This window comes from Phaenicophaeus curvirostris, chromosome 6 (genome assembly GCF_032191515.1).
Source record: "Phaenicophaeus curvirostris isolate KB17595 chromosome 6, BPBGC_Pcur_1.0, whole genome shotgun sequence".
Taxonomy (NCBI): Eukaryota; Metazoa; Chordata; class Aves; order Cuculiformes; family Cuculidae; genus Phaenicophaeus; species Phaenicophaeus curvirostris.
In genome coordinates, this window is record NC_091397.1 from 10,561,455 (window position 1) to 10,584,098 (window position 22,644).

Below are 22,644 nucleotides of genomic sequence, written 5' to 3' on the forward strand. Positions count from 1 at the left end.
AAGTCCAGCAAGCAGGAGTGACTTCGAATTGGCAACGTATTAGATCTAAGGACATGAAATAGGCACTGACTGGCAGATTATCTTTTTAGTGAACGTGGACTTGTAATGTGTACTGCAATGTTAAACATGCTCATCAAGCCTTTGCCACTGAGCACTCCATGCCTTCCAGTGAAACAAGGATTCTTTTCTGCCTAAACTTATTTCAGAAGTTTTCATTTCTTCGGTCATTTCTGGCTTTAGTGTTTGTATGGGTGAACTCAAATTGGAGGTGCAGAAAGGTTATGCATTGGGCTATCAAGGCAAAAGCAGTGACTATTTAAAACAGCAACAGATCTACTATAGGAAAATGAAATCTTAATGTTAGATTTTATTCCAAACTCTTAACAAAAACACTAAGTGGAACTGTGGCATCTAAAATTAAATTTACTATAACAAAGTTGAAGTTGAATAAAAAGAATTTGAGACCCTGAATAGGATAGATATTTCTTAACTCCATAGCAGCATTATATTATTTTATGTTTTGTGGAACATATTGGCTCATTTCTATCCTTCATTAGTCACAGACTTTTTCCCTGAGTTCAAAAATTTAGTGCAAAGGTTTAAGAAAAACAATATTACCACATTTAAGAATCAAATTTTTAGAACACATTCACCAAAAGTAATCAAAATTAGAGGTATAAAGTCAAGAGTGAACTTTTCCAACAGCTGCTGTCATTGAAAGGAGTTTGCTCCATTAAATTATCCAGCATAAGCCATCAGAAAATTTCCATTAAAATTAAAGGCAGGCTATCAGTAAGGAGAAGTAGGAACTCTTAATTATTGAAGTCTAGTAAATCTTTACATCTCAGACTTGGAAGTTAAACAGTGAAGGGAATTGAAACATCCTCCTACAAAGAGGGATGAAATCAAGAGACTAGTAGGAAACTACCTTAATTCGGAGGGGTTTGGAGTTTTTTGTGTCACAGCAAACACAAGAAATAATCACATTTATTACTTAAAGCTACTAAAATAGTTTAAAACCAAAACATATGCCACCACCTCACCCTCCTCCTGAGGGCCACTCCAAAGGAAACAAATAGTTCTACTTTTCAAGAACTGTAGTACATTTAAACTACTCCCTCAGCAACTAGATCTTGCAGGTTGGCTTCTATAAGTGCCCAATATACTAGGAAACTATTGGTAATCGTACCAACCAACTGTGCATCCATCCAACTGTCAATCTACCCCAATATCCTTTTTATCCAAGTTTCACAGGAACAGAGATACAGCAGCATGATGTAGAGTCAAAAGAGAGGACTACAAAACAAACTCAAAAATACAAAGGAAGGCCTCATTAGTTTTCAACTGTCTTCAATTTTTTTTCCTCCCCACCAGCACATTATATAGTTTCTGGTTGGATAATACACATCTTTTTTATCTATTATAGAGTTCACCATAGAGAACAAATCAATTTCAGCTCAATAACAGACAGAGAAAGCTAACAAAAGATATTCTTGCCATTGAAAAATTGCATACTGTGCCACTGTTCTTACTCACACCTGTCCCCCTCCTTCTGGGAAACAACTCTGATGGTATAGTCCAGTCTCTGAAAGACTCAGTGATATGATACAGCTGCAAGACTAAAAGCAATCTTAAAAGAGCTAAGATTAAATAGAATAAATCAGGTACACGTTTAACCTTATCATATTATTGCAAATTCAATATTAACACAAGTGCTTCATGCATTACATGAAAGGCCAAAGCATTTTCCTTTTGATACACATCTTCCTTTATAGAGTTAGAGCCCAAACATTAAATGCTGTGTTCCCTTGTTCTCCTTTAACATCCACTGCTATTACCAGCCTTCTTAAATCATGCTGATCCCATCTTAAAAGCGACAGAAGAACATGATGACTCAACAGCAAAAGCAACCAAATATTTCTCAACTTATGCCGAGTAGCAGCCAAAGTTACTTAAGTAAAGGACTAAATTGCAATACATGGATTTGGATCATAAAATACATTTATTGTTCTGTCTACCTCTAGAGGAACTTTTGTTGCTGCTGCCATGGAGGCTGTAGGGCAGGGAAGAAAACTCTCTTAAAATTAAAGAATTCAAATACCTTAGAATAGAGAATGACTTTTCATTAACAAGTGCTTACCCGTTAATCAACACTACTGCAATTAGTTCACTTTCAGACTGTTCTTATTTATTAAATGAGGACATGGAACAAAAACAGCCTGCCGCTGTTCTTTATTATAAAACATTTATTCTAAGCATTAGAATAAAGAGAAGGCATATATTTTGTAGCTCTCTTTGGATAAATATTCAAGTCCAAATAATGACATCCAATAATGGTTGCACAACTTGGGATAAAACCTCTACATCTTTATTTAGAAATAAAAGGTTAAAAGCAGATTTTTATCTCTTTAGTTCAGCTATTTAGAGCAATTACAGTCATTGAAAGTTATCCTCGTATATGTATATATTTTTATGGTTTTCACATGCATATGAAATCATATCTAATATTTAAAAATATTAGGGATTAGATTCCCTCATCCTTATCTTCTACATGACATTATGGACATTATTTATTATGGAATACATTTCCACATACAAGTTATCTTCAGACAAAGAAAGTCACTACGTCTTGCAAGATACAATTTTCTTAGGCAGGCAATGTGGTTAAAGTTTTCTAGTCTATCCCATTTCAGAGACTCCCATCACTGCCTCCATTAAGTACAGAAGTACCTTGATAATTAATGATAATAATTAATCTGATTGACCCAGTCAACCACTGTGGCATTGAAGCATTATTCACTTACTGATATTCAGAGTGACAAAGGCAAATACTAGTTTCACTTCTAACACGGATTATGTGAAGCCAAAATTAAGCAAAGAGATCCAAAGTTAAACACTTCATTTTTGGAAATACACATTCATGAGCAATCAACATCCTATGTAGAAGATGTTAATGTATTTTTCTCGTGTTAAAAGTATATATCATTCAGATCTGGAGTTGCCCAATAATCACAATATGGCTGTATAGCTGTCTGCCAACTCACCAATTACATGTGGTTTTCTTTTTTTGATAGTTTGTGTTACTATTTTTTGTTCATAAATATGTTTATGCAGGTTTTTCACTCTTTTGGGTGGTTGTTGTTTGGGTTTGACGGTTTGTTTGTTGGTTTGGGTTTTTTTAGTGGGGGGAACAATTTAAAGGAATAATCCCACATTCTTTTCTGTTTTCAAAGTGCTACAATCAAAACATCTAAATCATGAAGTGAACCATAACACTTTTGAATGCCCCTTGATACAAGGAAACTAGAAAGCACGACGGACTTTCAGCAGAGGCAGACTGCTGCAGTATCACTCCAAACCAGGACTCATTTTCTTTCTACCTCATTGCCAGAACATTATCTTTTAGCGCTGTCTTCTCTACTGACCATGCTGTCCTTTTCAGGCCTTTCACAAGTCATCAGGCACAAATTTTACTGACACTCCCTAATGCCTTTTCTCCAAACAAGCTGTACTTTTCCATGGCCTTCCAAATGTTACTTTTTTTTTAGTGTAATAAGATAATGAAATGGGGAATATCTCTGAACACATCCAACAGATGTGCCAGCAGCTTCTTTGTAGCTTACCCAAAAAGAGTTAATGATTCCACCACACAGTAAGATGATGCATGATACAGACAGTATCTCAAACACCCAAATATATTTTCATGAAAATTTTAACATGCTGATGTAACATGCATTTTCTAACTTACCCTAATTTGCAAGTATCCCAACTAGTACAAGATCCAAAAAGCAGCACATGGATAGGATTTGTCTGGTTTTTAAAAGAACAGACACACACAAATATTGTAAGAGTGAAGACTTATTATCCACTCAACTATTCAGTGGAGAAATGCCAAATATTTTCTTCAAAAAACAGCAAACCTTGAAATTCTAAATCTTCAATCCTCCTTAAAATCAGATCATTTTATTACATTATGGAGACTTATACATGCTATCACTGCAAATATATAATGGAGGTGACAGAAGGAGATACTAGATGAATTGTATTCTTTAAAGACCTAACTGCCGTGCCTCCCAAAACCATGAGTGAGGAGGTACAGTCTTGTAGTCAAACAACTTGAATTCAACACCAAAAATCCCACCAAAATCACTCAAACATACACTGATTAAACAATTTTACTTGCAGTGCTTGCCCTGGTTCTGTGAAACACAATGCTGATATTCAGAGCAAGAAAATACACTACCACAAGTCACAACCCGAAGACAGAAATTACATTTCCATTTGACAACACAGCAGCATTCTTGCCTAAGCTGGAAGAAAAAGGAGGTCTGTCAACATGAAATAACGCTCTGCAACACTCAGCAGCTCCAAGACTTATTTACTAGCAGAGGACACAGGAATATAAAGAATTACCTACAGCTGGTGGTAGATTTATAGTTGTATATACTTGCCTCTTCCTTGCTGCTGGATAGCAGGCTGTCAGTGAAGTCTGAATGATGGTTTTGCACCCTGCAGGAGCTACAACCAGAGATTCTCCACACAAAAAAAGCACAAAAAAGCTTCCAGTGACAGCTAGAATGGTGGATAACCATAGTTATGTTAACCCACTAAGTAACTTTTCCTAGAGAGACGATTCTGACTTCACCTTTTATCACCACTCCAGTTTTAATGCCGCATACACTTGACAATTCTAACTCATTATCACACATGTAGCTATTTTAGCACCACATTAGGAGAAAAACAAGATACAAATAAGACAGTTTGGAAGATAGACATTTTCTTCAAGGAGGAAAAAAGCATCATTCTGCAGCAAGGTAAAGCAGATGAAGTCATCACTGCCCTGGTACTTTTAACCTTGTGGTAAAACCAGAAGGTAATTTTTTCACAGTGTTTTTACCTCAAATATAATAGCTCATAACCTTTCAGCATCAATATTGAGAGCATTCTTATCTGTGAACACTGGCTTAGCATACTCAGTAGCATAGCGGACACCCATCATTGAGAAACTGAGAAAGTACAATTTATTTGAAAAACCATGGCATAGTTGGGTGGAGTAGAGCTGAGATATCCCAAAATTTGTGCAGTCACCATTGGGCCCCTCACCACAAGAGGGATGTTGAGGCTCTGGAGCGAGTCCAGAGAAAAGCAACAAAGCTGGTAAAGGGGCTGGAGAACAGGCCTTATGAGGAACGGCTGAGAGAGCTGGGGTTGTTTAGCCTGGAGAAGAGGAGGCTGAGGGGAGACCTTATTGCTCTCGGAGGTGGTTGATTCACCTTCCCTGGAGGTGTTTAAGGCACAGGTGGATGAGGTGCTAAGGGGCATGGTTTAGCGTTTGATAAGAAGGGTTGGACTCCATGATCCAGTGGGTTTCTTCCAACCTGGTTATTCTATGATTCTACAACTACCTGAAAGGAGGTTGTAGAACGGAGGGAGCTGGGCTCCTCTTCCAAGTGACAGGACAAGAGGAAATGGCCTCAAGCTCCGCCAGGGGAGATTTAGGCTGGACATTAGGAAAAAATTTTTCACAGAAAGGGTCATTGGGCACTGGAACAGGCTGCCCAGGGAGGTGGTTGAGTCACCTTCCCTGGAGGTGTTCAAGGCACGGGTGGATGGGGTGCTAAGGGGCATGGTTTGGTGATTGATAGGAGTGGTTGGACTCGATCCGGTGGGTCTCTTCCAGACTGGCTATTCTATGTTCTCCTACCTGCTCCCCTTCACTGTGTTATCAGCATTCACAGGTCTACTTACATGTTACTACTTCTCTTCCAGTTATGAATCCTGAGGATGCCTGACACTATCATTAATACAGGTGGGTTTGGAGCTTCATAAGGCAAGGGGAAGTGAGACCTAATGTTAGGGGAGAGGGAGCACATAGGTTTATGGGGAACCAGAGACTCCATCCCAAACAAACTCTATATCACCAATTTGCTCCTGTTACAAGACTATCAGATAAATTAATGTCACTTTATACCAGTGCAGGGGGAGAAAGTGTGCAAATTTTAATCTTGGTGTTTATTTCCACAGATGCAAACACAGAATTATTTCAAAAGGTGTGTATGAAGTCTTCTTAACTAAGGCAGCTATCCAAATAGCCACAGCTCATCAAAAATATTTAGGATTTCAGTTGAACAAACTGTGCAAATACTTCTGAAGGTTTGGGGTTTTGTAATACCATGATAAATTGTAGATTTAAAAAGTTTCTCCTTTTCGAGTATCATGCCAGAGCCTGACATACTTATTCAAAGCATATTTTTTAAAAATAAAGTCTGGCAAAAAATTGATCTCCTTGAACTGGTATGGAAGAGCCACGGAAAGCAAATCTTTGTATTTAAATAATTGGTTGGGGTTTTTACTCCTAATATTCATATATCCTCATTTATCTCAGAAGTCAAGTTAGACATTGCAACACCAGGTTTACCTCAAGGTATTAGGACTTCAGTTGCTTGTGAAGAATTCCTATATCCTTGAAAAGCACAGAAATTCTCTGTACATACAGTAAAGCAACTGTATAGGGAGGTTCCACTTGGCATTACTCCTCAGAAGTCTGAATTTAGTTATAACAAGCACTGATCCTTGCTGAAAATCTTTGGAGAGCTCAGGAACGATTTTTAGTGTCATTTGACAAATTTTGACAGGTTTTGTAAGAGCCGTGCCTTGCAAACAGTTGTAGCTGCAGACATCTGTTAGCTAAACAATGCTGAAGTGCATCTCCTTCTGTAATTCCATTCTACTAGGCAATTATCTGGAAAAGCTCAAAGCATAACACATTAAGATCAAGAAACCATTTCAGGGATCCTGACTCCTCTCCCTTATCACCTGTACCACACATTTACCATCTATGACTCATCACAGGCACATGCTTATACTTCAAAAGTTCAAAGAGCTCTGTAGCTAAGGAAGAGAGTACATTAATATTCTGAACTACTTGGAGACATTCAAACTTGGAAAGGCTCATGACTTTGTACTGCAATGCTTGGATGCCTTTGACACACCATGTTAACCTAAGTCCCTCCTAACAAGCGCAGCGTGCATACATAAAGCAATATTGATTCAGCTGTGCATAGCTGTTTATACAGCCTTTCGGAGGTGCAGCATCTTCAGACACTCCTGCAGACATTAGACCATGTCTTCCTAGGAGAGGTTTAGTGGCTGTCAGTGAGGCTTGACTTAATGATGCACATTGCGCCAACGACTGTATTTAATTAACTTTTTTGGTTGGCCTCACAGAGCTGTTTTCTAGAGTCTGATCATTTCTTCATGAACCTTGTTACAATTTCATGTGCGAAGGACGGCTTGCAGCCACAACATCTTTCATAAATAAAACTGCCCTGATTTATAAAGGCTCTGTTGATAAAGAGCAAGGATATCATAGCATCCACACTTGGATAAAACACAGCACAAAGCTTCTTTCTGAAGCAAAGTGTCTGGAGATTAAACCTAAAGGAAAGAATGCCATCCTTCTAAGTGAGCAAACAGTTTAATAAAGGCAGGAAAGGAGACAATAAGGGATGGGTATTTTTAAATTAATGCTTCTATCTATACCACATGGTGTCTTCCCTAGTGGCACTGCCAGAATTCAATAGCGTGATTTCATAAGAAAGGATAAGAACTAGGCTTTGCTTTGCTGCTTTCAGGAGCCAGTCTGTTTAAACCTTCCAACGAAGAAGCTGTGTGAGCTGATGTTTTACACAAACTGCTTTTCTTATCACTTAAAATGCAAAACAGAACAAGACATATCCCACTTACCCAACTGTACTAGGTTTAACGTATAAATAAAAGGAGCGTTCAAGGATAAGTGAAGGATGGCTGTCTCAGAGGCTGTCTAAAAATTCCTCATTGATGCTTCTTTTTTTTTTTTTTCCTTTCCTTATAAACACATTCTAGGCATAACAGTTAAGAAAATAAAAATACACAGGAAATCCCATTTGCTTAAACTTCTAACCCAGATGACAAAATGTATGTGAACGTGTTAATGCCAGATCCCTCTTTACCCACAGCTGTATCACTACACATACCGTCACTGCAAATCGTATTCCTTGTATTATTCTTTCTCCTTCTATATACCTTTTTTAATTACGACTTTATTTGCTTCCTTTATTTCCCTCCTGCAGCAGCTTATAAGCCATTACTGGGTTGTAGGTATTTCCAAGCTTATAAAATGCCTTATTGCCCTCTATTAGCATCTGCAGCTCGTAAGTATATCCACCTTTCATGTCAAGTTTTTCAGCTGCATGTTTTCAAGCTTCAGGCATTTTAGATGTGTGAAAATATAAGTTCCTCCAACTGTAAAATAGAGGTAATGGTGTACTATAAATTAAATAAATGACAGCTAAGCCACTTTACCCCACAGAGTTCTAGCTTTGCAAAGGAAGAGTCTAGGAAAACTAACTCTGTCTTTTTTGCCTGACTTATCCTTATGCCATTAAGATAAACACGAAACAGTGTGTTCCTTTTTAACCACTTGATGAGTCAGTGCAGCTCAGGAAACTGATAAAAGGTTTATGGAAACAAATTAATATTGCATGAATACTGCTGGAACTATTAAACAAACATAAGCGAGAACCCATCACTGAAGCCAAGAGACCTTTATATGACAAGGGAAAGCAGTGGAAAAGTCAACAATATTATTACAGCAGGTTCTTTGCCCTGCAAAAACGGTGTATGACCTAAACAGATGTAAGATCTGCAACTGATAGTTATGCTGTTTATATCAGATCTTACAACTGAGTTACATGGCTTTTAACAATTAAAAAAAATTTCTTTTAACATCCCTTTTTTATTTATACAAATGAACATTCATCAAAATCTTTTACTTAATCTCTTCTTCAAAATAAATGAGAAGGAAGGGATAGTATTTTTTTAAAGCTATGAAATAGCTCAGCTATTGGCACTTAGGTTATCCTTTTACAAATCTGACGCATGTCAAGTACTTGAAGTCTCCATCTGATGACTCAATGTGACATAGCAAGTATTGTGACTTACACTTTCAATAGGCAAACCCAGCTTCATTTTTGAAAATGTAGTCAATCCTGTTACTTTTGATGGAGGCTGAGAGAAAGATCAAAGTTATAAGCCTTCCTGCAGAAGTCAGACTCAGATCTGCAGATCACAGATGCTTCAAAGACGCTACCCAAAAGTAACTGCTGTTTCTTACCCATATTCATACTGTACTTCAGAAACGTGCGCTTGTGTGACAACAAAGGAGGCTAAACTTTCCATGACCTTGTAATACACAAACTGATCTTTGCTCTTGAGCGTAGTGACCTCCACAGACTTCAGTTCCTTAGCTTTCAATCTAGCAAAGCACTCAGATATTAATACCTCAGGATTTCTGAAAAACTTCAGAGATGCAATTGAACCAGAAGCAGTTTGGATAGGAAAAATGTGAAGGATTGCTCCAAACCAAGTGGCTCTGCTCTTTTCTGCTATGTATAATAAATAAATTCTTATGGTATTTTAGTACTTCAAAATATAACCTTCCAAAGATTCAGTAATTTTCTCAAGAATGGTGCACTTTTACTTGCATCATCTTTGACTATCGTCAGAAAAAGTCTTCCCTACTGCTTCATTAGACTCGTTCATGCATGCATGTTGTCGGGATTTTTTTTTCTATCTACTGAAAAGAAATTGTGAAGGAGAGCAGAAGAAAATTACTTCTGCATTGTTCAAGTAAAATCACCAAAAAAGGAAGCAGCTTAATCAAGAACAGAAGTCTTCCTTTTAGGCATTCTTTCTTATTATAATGAATAAAAGCCCTTTGAAGGAAATAATAATTTCTCAACATAACCCTCTAAAAAGATAAGCAACCTGAAAATAACTAAACAGCTACCTATACCCTGTATTAAGACAAATCAAATGATAGCATATTTAAATGTGCTTAACAGGATTACAATCTATTTCTCATAAATGGAGATGTTCAAGGTTTGAGAACTAGGTAATTATTCTCTCAAACTATTAAGTTTCCCCTAACTGCTGACCAGAATAACTATACCTGGTACTGGTTTTTTCTTTCCTATCCTTCTCATTCTTATATAGATTTGGCTTATTGAATCAACCACATAGCAATTACTCAGCAGAACACAGTACTCGGCAAACCAAACATCATATACTTACCATTTACGCAGATTTCAAAAGATTTACAGAGATCATCCTCAAACAGGCAGCCTATAAAAACAATAGAAAGGTAAAAATTAATACAGGTTCCAAATCATGGATAATTACTGCAGACTGAAGACTTCTCAAGCTATTAACTTCTCAGTAAGTCTGACGTTTGGTTGGCCTTAGGAGGCTAAAATGGGCAGGACAGAAAAGTCAAGAACATGGAAATAGGTCTGATTAGACAGCACATCTTACTAACTTGCTATAGCCATAGTAACCTTGGATGTTTTTCCCCTCATTCCTCTACTGAGGATTCATTTTTCTCTGTGCATGTCTTTCCCATTTACTAATTTAAGGAACTTCATGTTTTCTCAATTTTGACTACGTTATTACAACACAGCACAGTAATACTGCAATACATTAAAAGACACACCAAGCAAGTAGGAGTTCCCTACTATGATGAGATATGCCTAAAAACCAGGTAAAAACAGCACAGATCAGGCTTGGATTTAGTAACTCTAACCATAGATCAATTCTAGTTCCCTGTCAGGATCCCCAATACTTAGGAGAAATGCTTAAAATCCAAGCCATCCATTCCAACACTGATGCCTCCACAGAAGGCTAACAAATCTATACAAGTCTACAAAAAATATGTTGGGTTTTTTCTATTTAAAGCAGAAAAATTTTTTTATAAAACATGTTGCTTTATGGTTATGCCAGCCCCACACCTCACCCTAAAAACTGCACCCAGGTTAGCAATCCCAGCTCATCCACTTAAATCTTCACACGAGTTATGTTGTTCCCCTATGGCTAGTATGGCCTAACCAGCTAATGAGGCGCTAGTTGCTGTGCCCCTTATCTTTGAATAAAGCGAGCTCCTGCTGTTATTTGTGAGGGCAGGAGAGAAGTGAGCAGGATACCCCTCTGATCTGGTTACTCCACGCTCAGGGATGGAGACAAGGACAAGTACAGAAGCAGCATGAAATACTGTGCTTTTTTAAGAGCATACACTCTGCTAACCCAAACAGTCGTTAGTTAATTGTGTTTTCTGAAAAAGATAAAGAGCTAGGACTGGATAAACTCCAATGAAATAGACTCCTTTGAATACAGAAATTGTCACATTGTCACAATTAAGAATCACTGGGAAATACCTTAATTTTATAAATGCACACAGAGAGTTACAGAAATTAAACAGTCTTGGGTAGTTTCACACCATGCGTCAAATAGCAGCCAGGAGCTTCACGACATTTAAGCATAGGAGCAAATTCTCTCCCCAGTCATGTCTATATCTGCAGAAGCACAGAATACAAGCATCTGTTCAAGGTAGAGCCAAAAGTACCCTATTCTTATTAATTAAAAAAAACCCCAAAACACAGCCTGAAAGGCTCAACAGTTTCCTCTGCCTATGAATTACCCAAGTCCTAACCCTCCTAAAAGAAAATTTCAGGGGGACAGAGTGACTTATGTATGCCCACGCAGCCTTTTGGCAGGTAACTCTATTAGCACATCATTAAGCCTGAACTAATACACTATGTCTCTCAGCAGGATTTATTAGCACAGTGCTAGGTCTGAGCTGTGCAAGCAAATCTATATGAATTGAAGTCATCTGGAGCACTGGCAGAGCTCCTTATATCTACCCTACACCTGCCTACAATGACCACAAATACATAACATTAAGCAGATAATGTAAGACTACAATATGCCAGTAACATTGCTCTCTTGTCATTTTGCCTATGCACCAATAAACTGTGGATATACACTTGGTAGCTTTTGAAAGGTAGAGGAAGTTTCAGACCAGGTAACGCTTCTTCTAGCAGAGACAACACATGTCTGCACAATCTCTGGTTCATGGCATATTTGAGATGCATATAATTTTGCTCCAGCCAAGTCTACTGTAACATTCATTTGACCTGAAATAGTGTCTGAAAAATCACTGAAGATATCTCACTGAAGCAAAGCAGAAGGATGCCTTAACTATGTATTGACTCATAAAGAACACAAGGCTAGAATGAGGACAGGCAGTGACCAAAACATACCAGCAACGGTTGTTTTTATTTAAAAAAAAAAAAAAAAAGACTTCAAGTGCTAATACAAGCTAGACAAGTAAGTTTCTAGGGTTAGTAGGCATTTCTGGTTAAATCTCTCTGCCTTGTATTCCTGAGAGATCACAAAATGGTTGAAACCAGAAGCATATAATATTTATGTTCAAGGGAGGACTGCAGAAGGTGTCCTGTGACAAATGGAAGATGGGTAGTTTTGAGGTTCACCTCCCATCCTACAGTGGCTCTGCTGCTGATCCAAAAGGTGTCAGATGAGAAGGTTCAATCAGGAATGTTTGTAGTGGAGTCACACACTGAAGCAGCAGCTGGTCCATCCAGGACCTGCTGATTTTGAAACACCTGGGAGCTAGGACAACAGCCACTTGCTATCAGTGGCCACCTGCAAAAGACAGGTCATCCTATACTATGGCAATACTGTCAGAAGCAGAAAAGTCCATTTGCAGACCGGACCCACTCCACAGAGAGGTCTGCTGCTTACCGGGGGCATCAGTAAAGGAGGTAGCTAGAAAACTTCCTTCCCTGGTCCACAAGACAGACTACTATCCTCTGATAGTAGTCCAAACTGGTAACGATGATCTAGTAAACAAAAAGACCAAAACCATCAAGAATAACTTCAGGGCCATTGGGAAAATGATGGAGGGCTCTGGGGCACCAATAGCATTCTGCTCCGTCCCAAGGCTAAATAGAGAGGAGCAGGAAGTCAGGAAGAAGAAGAATCGAGATACAATATGAATAGAATTATTGTGTTCATGTACAAATAAACAAACAGCCAGGCTATCTCAGTAGAGAACTCTGACTGAAATGCACTCTGATTGTGCTTGGTATGTTTTGCTTTATTACCTAATATAACTTCCCTGAAAAGCACAAAAGAAAACTGATTTTATCATGTTTCAGTTTCTCTTTTAATAACAGTTGGTTATTTGGCACTCACTACAGCAAGGCATCTCATGTTTTGGAGAGAAAATTAATAAAACCAATGCATGGCAATCTATATCCATCTATGACTACTCTAGAATACACAAGGACCTCTAAACTCCCTGGAAAATATTTTGTTTCAAGTTATTTATTGCTAGAGTTGATTGTTCTGCGTATTTCATCCAACCAGTCAATATGCTAATTTAACTACTAATTTATCTTTTGCTGTTATTTGCTGTGACATTAAGAAGCAACATATTTCATTCTAAATATCATCTACCTATTAATAGTAATGGTGGCAATAAGTCACCACTGAAGAGTGAAGTGGCATTGTCTCCCAAAAGCACTTAATTCAGTTCATGTCCTATTGGATCAAAATTAATTTTAGTTTTTCATCAAACAGCTCCCCTATCAGATATCATCTCCCCAGACACAAACTGATGATGCAATACCTTCAAACCCTCACCAGGTAACCAAGGCACACATCTCATAACACAGGGAGAGTAGTTCCCTGCCACATATACATTCAGTATCTCGTAGTCATGTGCTTAGAACCTACCGCAGTGAATTCCAGAAGAATTTATGTACTAGAGGTCAGAAAAGCCTAGGCCAACTGTGTAACGCAACATAATGTAATAAAATTCCACACAATAAGGTAAATAGGTCTTTCAGGGAGAAGTCAGAATTATAAATAGATACACGCATGCATACATACGTAACTTTATCCCAAATACAGACTTTAGTATCCTGCAATTCTTCTTAGTTGTATCAGGTAGGAGAGACATTTGCATTGAATCCATTCATCTATAAACACCTTTTCTTAGATTTTTTTTTAACTTTTTAATTTTTTTTTAACTATTTAAAACAAGGGCAGATATCTGTACTCCATACTAGAATACATCTACATAGATCATTCTTTGTGAGCTAGCCAGACAAGGAGATTCCATAGGGCCTTCCAAAGTGTCCTACTTCCCTTTGCTCTCCCTCTACCCTACATCTCCAATACTGTTCCTCAGGCAATCAGCACAACATAATCACAAAACACTATTGCAGGTACAGGACCTAAATATTTACATTTCTTTGTCAAGGTATGCTTCTCATGAGACACTTAAAAAACAATTAATTTCTTCCTCTCATCCTGTATACAGCAGTTCTGCTTTCCTAATGACAAAATAAGACATTGGAATGTTTGGGGCTTTTTATTTATAGGAGGTGCTTCTGAAGGTTAGAACAGTCAGGCATCAGTTGAAATCCTTTACACTTCATCTAGAGAAAGCTGTAGTAATTCACTTACCAGCAAAACAATTTTTAAAACTCCACTTATCAGACAGATTGTATTTTGCTTATTTCTGTCCTTCCCCCTAGTTAACCAACCCATAATGATTTTACATTAAACATTTCTTCTAGGAATACCCAAAATCTGTAAGAATTTTTATTCACTAAGAAGAAAAAGGCCATAACCCCTTTTTATCAAAAATTGTCTTATGGCCAATAAAACAAGCAAGAGACAAGAACAACTAAGTTTTTCTAATACTCATAAATCAGAAATTCAGAAAATACAAACCTCCTAAATCCTTGCTGGTGTTGGAGGTTCTCTACCTCTTCTTTTCATACTCTTCATTCAACTACCATGCAAGCAGCTAGCAACTCTTCACAACTGCAGACCATAACCTCAACTCATCAGAAGCTTTTAGACAGTTTGGGTTTCTTTAATCAACATACACTGATGATCATTAGCATTTTTAACAGTCTAGAACAAAAGCTCACTCTACATTAATCTGCTTCTTTCAGATTTAGCTGTTACCTAGTAAGAAAAACTTGAAGGGCAAGTACTGTTAAAACTGCTATTGAGAGAAACAAAAATAGGAAAGCCTGGGTATGCCAACACTGGGCATGCCTAATGGGGCCTCATTAGGTCTTTAATATCACCTGTGAATGACTCTGAATAGAGAACATGTTTGTTTTCCTACAGTAAAATTCAGAGGCTGATCATTGGTTTTACGCAGCATTCCTCCCGAGTTCCCTACTCTGTGGTTACATAGATGTCATAGCTGCACATACATGTGTAACCTGAATATTCCTCAAAACCTATCAGCTGTGCGTGAAAAATGAACTCCAAACTCCTGCATTCTGTTTCCAAGAAGTACTTTTAGTAACTTATACCTATTCCTTTCAACTCTCCAAGAAACCCTTGTTCCACCAACAGAATGCAGTTGTCCCTTTCTGTACCTCCCAAGCATACGCATGCCATACTTGGGCACTACCCTTTCTACCCACAGCCACTCCTTTCATTCATGCAGGTAAACAGTGTGTCTGTCACCTTTTCATCATTACTGATCGCTGGGAATTTCTGTATATCCAGTTTTACCCTTTTGTGGAAGTGCCCTTCACTTTTCTTCTAGCACACTCAATTGTTCTTCAACCACCTCCCTTCTGGTGTGTAGAATAGGAGAGAGGTAAAAAATTTGCTCCATCTTTCTCACACTCTTCAGAGCTTTTAAGAAATGGAGTAGGTTTAGTCATGTTTTCTCTTTGTCCCCAGGTCCTCAGGTTATCCAGAATATTCGTCACTGAGAAAGGTATTTTATCGAGACATCAGAGCCTGTTATTTTTTGTCTATAATTGTATGGAAAGTAGTCTAACTATGAAAGAAAAGAAAATCAATCTGATCACAAACAATATTAAAAGAGGACATATTAAAGGAGCTCTTTCTTGCTTTAACAGTTTCTCACTAACTGATTCCCCACCTTTTATGCTTTTTGAATGTATTATATTAGGTGCCTGGTTTTGTAATACTGTAAACTTTCGAGAGCAAATTAACAGTCATAAAGATTGCAAAAGAAATCCCTGCAGTGGTTAACTGGAAGACTGTGCAATCTCTTGCATGAAAAGCTTCCAAAGTAAAGTAAGGAAAGAATTCCCGTGTTACCATATGGTGTTAATACATCCTCATCTCAGAATTACTCCTCCTTCAATCACTTTTCAGCCACATTGATTTTGTATATTGAAATATGACCCCAGCCAGAATAATTCACCATGGAATAGAGTTTTCATTCAAAAAGGGAAAATGTCGGTACTAAACTTATAACCAAGATTTACCCCTGAAGCCTCAATGACAGTGCTGATTAGTGCTTCAATTACCTTCTTTATATGCCCTTCAACATGCCTGGACTGATGCACTTAACAGGCAAAACAGTCCAAAAATCTGCGACACTATTTCTCACTATGTAAGCTTTGTGCTGAAAATATTATTAACTTATCTGATTACTAATGCCATGATTGCAGTGATGTAGGACTTTTCAACTGCAGAACACTGAGAAAAGGTCAATGCTAAGAATAATTGAAGATGTGAGCAGTAATAATCATTCATGAGGAGAAGAGACAGGAAAAGGCCATCACAGGGAGAGCTCCAGAACAGCATTTGCATTTGCCCAGAGCTCAGAAAGATCATGATATTTCATAGGCTGATATAGGCAACTTGTGTTTTGGTGTGCCTTTTTGTCATTTTTTTCACAGTAAATATTAAAAGAACTGACATTATCCCCCCAGAAGAATTACAATTCTCTCAGTGTTACTTTTCCAAACTCTGTTTCTTTAGCAGATACCACCACTAGCTCAGATAATTTTAACAAATGGGGAATACAGATATAATACTTCTGGCAAACAAGTAGCCCCACTAATATTCTGTTACTTTGAAAACTATCACACTCTCCATTTAAATATGAAATTTGCAGACAAACTCATTATTTGAGAACAAATAGAAGGTAATTTAAAAAGTAACACAAAAATGACTATTTCTTAGGATCAAGACCAAATTCTTTTACCCATACCCATTAACTGTGGTGGGAGGGACCAAACGTGATTTTGCTCCAGTGACTCAGCACCAAAAAAGAAAATGTGGTGATGCGGGTAGCCTAAATTGTGACAAAATTTTTATCATTACAGTATAAAATGTGTGATTTGTTCCTTCAAAATTATAAAATGTCAACTGAAGTGCTCTCACAAGCTGTATAAAAAAGTATCATAAAGACCTGGAGCAGGCCCTCAATAGCTTCAATTCAATATATTCTACTGGTCACCAGCTGCTAAAGTTAATTTCCTTACCTGGCACTAAACTGAAACTACCCAACACCCAACAGCTGTGACCTAAGCAAAACCTTTTTTGCACTTAGCAGAGAATTTGAGGGCTCAACACCATTGACTCTAAATTAATAAATCTCACTTTCCTGTTTAAAAACATCAAAAAGCAGACTGGAAATTTTCCCACAAAATCTGTGGGCAGCAAAGCCTGCTAGAACTATTCATAGCCATAAGATATTAAAACGATAACACTGAGGCTTATATATAGGAGAGTATGATGTTACCAGCAAAGCTATCCTCAGTATGATTGCACATAGGCCAGCAAGCACTGCACTTGAGTGGCCTCTGTCATATTTATTCTGCGGCAGAACTCCCATCACCATTATAGGTGTGACCTTCATTTTACCTATCAGTAACTGCCAGTCTTGGTAGTCTTGTTTTACAAAACTGCCGAATGGAGTGAACTCCTAATTAAAACATAATTCTAGTCTTCTTCCACAGTCAGGGTTAGGATGAGCAGGGTCAAATAAGTAATGAACTAGTAGCCAGAGCAAATGGGAACTACCTGTTTAGGAGTTATATGCCTTGGAAGACACTTCTTTCAGATAGAATTTTCCAAAACAATTAAATTATGAGGAAGCTTACGTCCCACTGTCTGAAGCTAATCACTCTCAAAGACGCACATTCAGTGATAGTTTTTTCAAAAAGTAGTTCTTTAAAGTTGTGCCTCATGTTTTGGGAATACTCCCATTATTCATACAGTGAAAGAAAGGAAAAGAAGTATGTTTATTATTTTCTTCTAATGACAACAAAATTTTGTTTTCTTTATTTGTCAGAAAATCTTAATGAATATCTGCTTGGTGCTTGAGAAATCATAACTGGAGTTCACAGCAATTCTCATGCAGCTATATTGCCTCCAAAAGTAAGTAATTACCCAATATTCAGGGGTAATGTCCCTCTCCCAACACTGTGTCGAGAAGACTTCAAAAAGAGAAACAATTTTTTTGCAGAAGACATCTTTGTAATGATTGACATTTCTGTCCTGTTTTATTTAGAAAATAATGCAGCTGCTTGGAATCGACAACACCTGTGCCCACAGCTGTGGTGCAGCCAGTACCTGTCACATATGATCCCTTCCTGGCCTCATTCTTCTTAGAAAATCACCCTCCTTTTTATTCCATCTCTATTGCACAGTTAATTAGAGTTGGGTAAATTATGATGAGGGCTTGGCAAAAACAGCTTTGTAAGGAAAAGGTATTTGTATATATCAATTGAGTCTCAAGTGCAAGAGGGTAGTTGAGTCATTTATTGCAGGAAAATAACTCTAATCTGGACAAGAGCACACATGGGTTTAGGAGCTACAGTTAACACGTGAGCTCCAAATAGGGAGACAGGACCCAACCAGTACTCTAAATCTATTTCTACATATCCATATTGAGATCTGTTACATGTTGCAAACAGTTTAAATTGCTACTATTGCAGTTATTGGGAGTGTGTTTGGAAAAACATGTTCATACCTTATTATGCAATTTCAAATCACATTATAATGTTTATTTAGAGTGTTGAAGCCACCTAAGCTCATCTCATGAAAGAGAAACTACAACATATACTTGGTAATTTCTTTAATAAAGAGTTTAAATAGTCCAGAGGTCTCCATATTAATTATTCATATGTTGGAGAAAAATAATGAAAGTCAATGCAGCAAGTCAAAGCCTCTGAAAGTTCTTGGAGGAAAAATAATAATATTAGGTAAAACTCAATGGACTGTTGCACCAAGATTTATCTATATAATTTACACTGGGAATTTGAATTGCGAATGAAGCTGCAGTATTGGACAGAGTTATGAGGAACAGGTCATATAAGGATACTGGCAGTGCATCCAAGTTAACTACTTAGTGAAGATGCCTAAGACTTTTCCCTTTCCACAGAAAAATGAAAGAACCTTATAAATGTTTACGCACTAGAATTTTTTCTAAAGCTACCAAGACCTCAGCTGTTCCAATCTATACAAATTTTCTCTTGACATAGAGTCAATCTGGAGCAGTACGTGACTTTGTTCAAGTCCTGCTGGAACTGTAGCTCATGTAACTACACACACAGGCACCACTTTCTTGTCTAGGATTGACATTAAGGGACAGACTTATGACAATACTTTGTTGTGCTGATAAAAAAAGTAAATCTATCCTGCATTGATTCAAAACTCATTCCAGACAGTAGCTTAAATTCATTATAGATTAAAATTATCTGCATCTCCTTACTTTCGTGAAATTACACCGATTTCAAAGCAAATCTAGAACTGAGAGTGAATGGTCTTGATTTTGACCAGTAATTGTACTCTAATTACTCCTGACTCACTCTGATGAGGGTGAGGCTGGCATTGGAGCCAGCTGTCCCAGAATACATTATGCCATTGTCTCTGTGAAGTAGCTCTGCCTATCCTGTGAGATGTTTTATTCCCCAGCCTAGCTTTTGAAAGACAGGCACTATAATGACACATATCAGATAAGCTGTTGAAGAAAAAGGCTAATGATTAAAGCAATTTAGTTAGGAAGACAAGAAAATCAGAGATAATTCTGAAACATGACAAATACAATGCATGCAGAGTAATACCAGAATTCATGTTCTGGTTCCTTCCTAAAAAGTACAGAAAAGAAGATCATTAGAAGACTAAATCTCCTTGTTTTAGAAGTTCATCTGGCTGTTACACACCATCAAACAAGAAGGAAAAACTGCTCCCAAGAAAATTAATTTAAATGGGAAAAAAAACCCTGAAATATGGATGCCTTCTACCAGTATGCATGCCTTCAACCAATGAGATTACCCAAAACTTACTATATTATAGCCCCATAGTCACTAGCTCTAATTAACTTAGCATCTAACAACTATTGATTTTGATGCAATTTAAGTGTCAGAGCAGTTTTGTGAATAAGGACCTAAATGCCTCCTATTTCTTTTGTTCATGTCTGTTATCTTTGTTATTTTCCCTCAGTAAGCAATAATGCCCAAGTGTCTGTGTGAAACTTAGGCAGTAAGAAAAAAAAAACTTCAGAGATTTTATAGAACAGACCAAAAAAAAAAAGATGTGAGCAAACAGCTGATGTTGCATGTCCTCTGAATATCGAAATATCATAAAAAGGAGACGTCAAGCTACTCATAAGCCAGACCTATTAGCAAGTTAGCAGACTACAATCCAGCAGACTGGAATTCTAGCCTCAGTCCTCAGTTTTGCTGCCTGCCTGGGCAAATCATTTCAATAAGACTTTCTCTCTATATTTTGTGTGTCTTGTCCAGTTCAATGCTAAAATTGTTGGTTGTTTTTATATGTTTATAAGTGGCTGGCAAAACAGAGACCTGGTCAAGTTTGGAGTGCTAATGATCATTTTATTGCAAGGAATAGCATTTATATACCTTTATTTTAGTTCTGTACATCTCTCAGAAATATTTTGAACCTTAAAGAAGAGGGACAGGGAAGCATTTAGTACAATGCAAACAAGTGTTTCCTGAAGACCATGTTTTTTAATGGTGATTAAAGTAAAGTCAATCCCCACTGCCTCTTCTCAAAAAATGCAGGGGTTTCAACAGAAAATGTGAAACAGCTCCTCACCTGCCAGTGAACTCGACAGTACATGAGTTTTCTATCTTTTATTCTGTGAGAAGATGGGGTGGTGGTAGAAGGGAACAGAAAACTATAACAGTGGACAAGAAGTCCAGGTATGACCCTGAAGTGCCAAGTACCAGACAGGCAAGGAGACTACCTGGCCTTCAAGAGACCAGTTGTACAAACTTCTGCATGGCTTCAGAAGCACTATCTGTGAGTCTTTTTTGATTTATTGTGCAGATACTTCTAATGAAGTGGTAGACTGTTCTTCAAGTCTCTGCTCAGGTTGCTTCTTTCAGCAGTGAGTTTGATTTATCTAACTAACAGTTCAGTCTGCACCTTGTGTCCATCCTCTATCACATCACTTTTGGATGAGCAGGAACTGCAGTCAGTGTGATTGCATTGCAGTTATGGTTTGGAAGACCTGGAGTATGCAGGATATATGTAGTACACTGGGGTTGTACAGTGTCATGATCCAACTCGGGGTAACAATCCACTTCTAAGAAGAACTGAATGCTAGTGTTACGTATTTTTCCTATTCCCATCTAAACTTAAGCTGAAGACTGAAGTCAAGGTCATTTGTATTTCTTTAGTCTTTTAGTCTCCAAGTCTCCAAAGCATATTTGCTGAAAATAAATTCCATACAGATGGCATACTAGGTATGTACGTGTATGGAATATGCAGGTACCTCACTGAATTTCTACACATCTTATCGTAACATCATCTTATAAAAAGCTGAGTACCTTTTCCTGCTTGTATTTATGCAGCAATCTTTATTCCCATCATTACAACCTCCTCTGTGTTCATTCCCTATCCTGTTGTGGATGTTCTGTGTTCTTTGTTTCTCAAGTTGAAGGAACACACTGGAAAAGAGAAGGGCATAGGAATTTTGTATCAGTATTCACCAATGGGAAACTACATCCCGGCTTCCTCCACTGCCCCACAACGCGGGTCTCTGCTCCAGAGCCAGCTGTGCCTCCCGAGTCCAGCCTCTCACTAATAACACTAAATAACCTGGAGCCTACACAAAGAAACAAGAATGGAGCATACTAATGTCACAAAGGTCTTAACAGAAGAGGCTTCTTTCATTTATATGTTTGTTTTCTTTTTATAAAGATAGAGAATTAAGGTCGATGAAGAAACTTAGAAACTTGGAAACAGTAAGAGGCAGAAACTTAGAAGAAAACACTGGAGACAGAAGCGTGGTTTTATCGAGGAAATGGTAAACACTTCACTGTGTAGTAAGTGAATAAAAACAATGTTTAAGAAAAGAGGAATTGGGAGAAAATAAGAGATTGAGAAAGGAAATGAAGGAGAATAACCTTCGGAAATGCATTACAGAAATGTCTATGATGCACAATCAGTTAAAAGTAAGAAGTTCAAAGTAACCAGTTCAAAGATAACCCAGTGGCAGAGATAAGCACAAGCCCTATCTTTCCTAACAGTATGTTACGCTGACTTTACAGGAGTGCTGCCTTGGGATCTCTGACAGTTTAGCTGAAAGGGGCTCTCTCTCATCTCTTGCAGGCATCCTGAGAACAGAAGCTGTTTCACAATAATCCCATTGATTGTTTGCAAGCCTATTCCAAAGGTTCATTAATTCAAGACTGGATTTTAGTTAATGCTTGGTGATAATATTTCATGAAGTCCTAGACATGAGTCTTCAGTCTACAGTTGATTGTAAGTTGACTGGTATTTGCATAATTCTGTGAGACATGATATTCAATGAGGTTTAGAACAAGTCTGGCACCTCATATGGGAGCCTTCTTAAGAATTCTGAAATTATTTTAATGAACTTGTATTATTCAAAAAAATATTTTCTTTCCTTCGGGATTTGAACTTCAGCCAGAATACTAAACCACAATCGTTAAAAGTATGTTCGGAGACTTTCTA

General features: G+C 37.7%; 1 protein-coding gene across 1 annotated transcript in view; it reads right to left on the bottom strand.

Moving 5' to 3' along the window:
• PTPRN2 (protein tyrosine phosphatase receptor type N2) overlaps positions 1-22,644 on the bottom strand; it is a 652,986-nt gene that overhangs the window by 572,542 nt on the left and 57,800 nt on the right. The window contains exon 2 of the mRNA XM_069859311.1: positions 10,114-10,164. Coding sequence (XP_069715412.1) covers positions 10,114-10,164 — 51 coding nt within the window. The remainder of the gene's footprint in view (positions 1-10,113; positions 10,165-22,644) is intronic.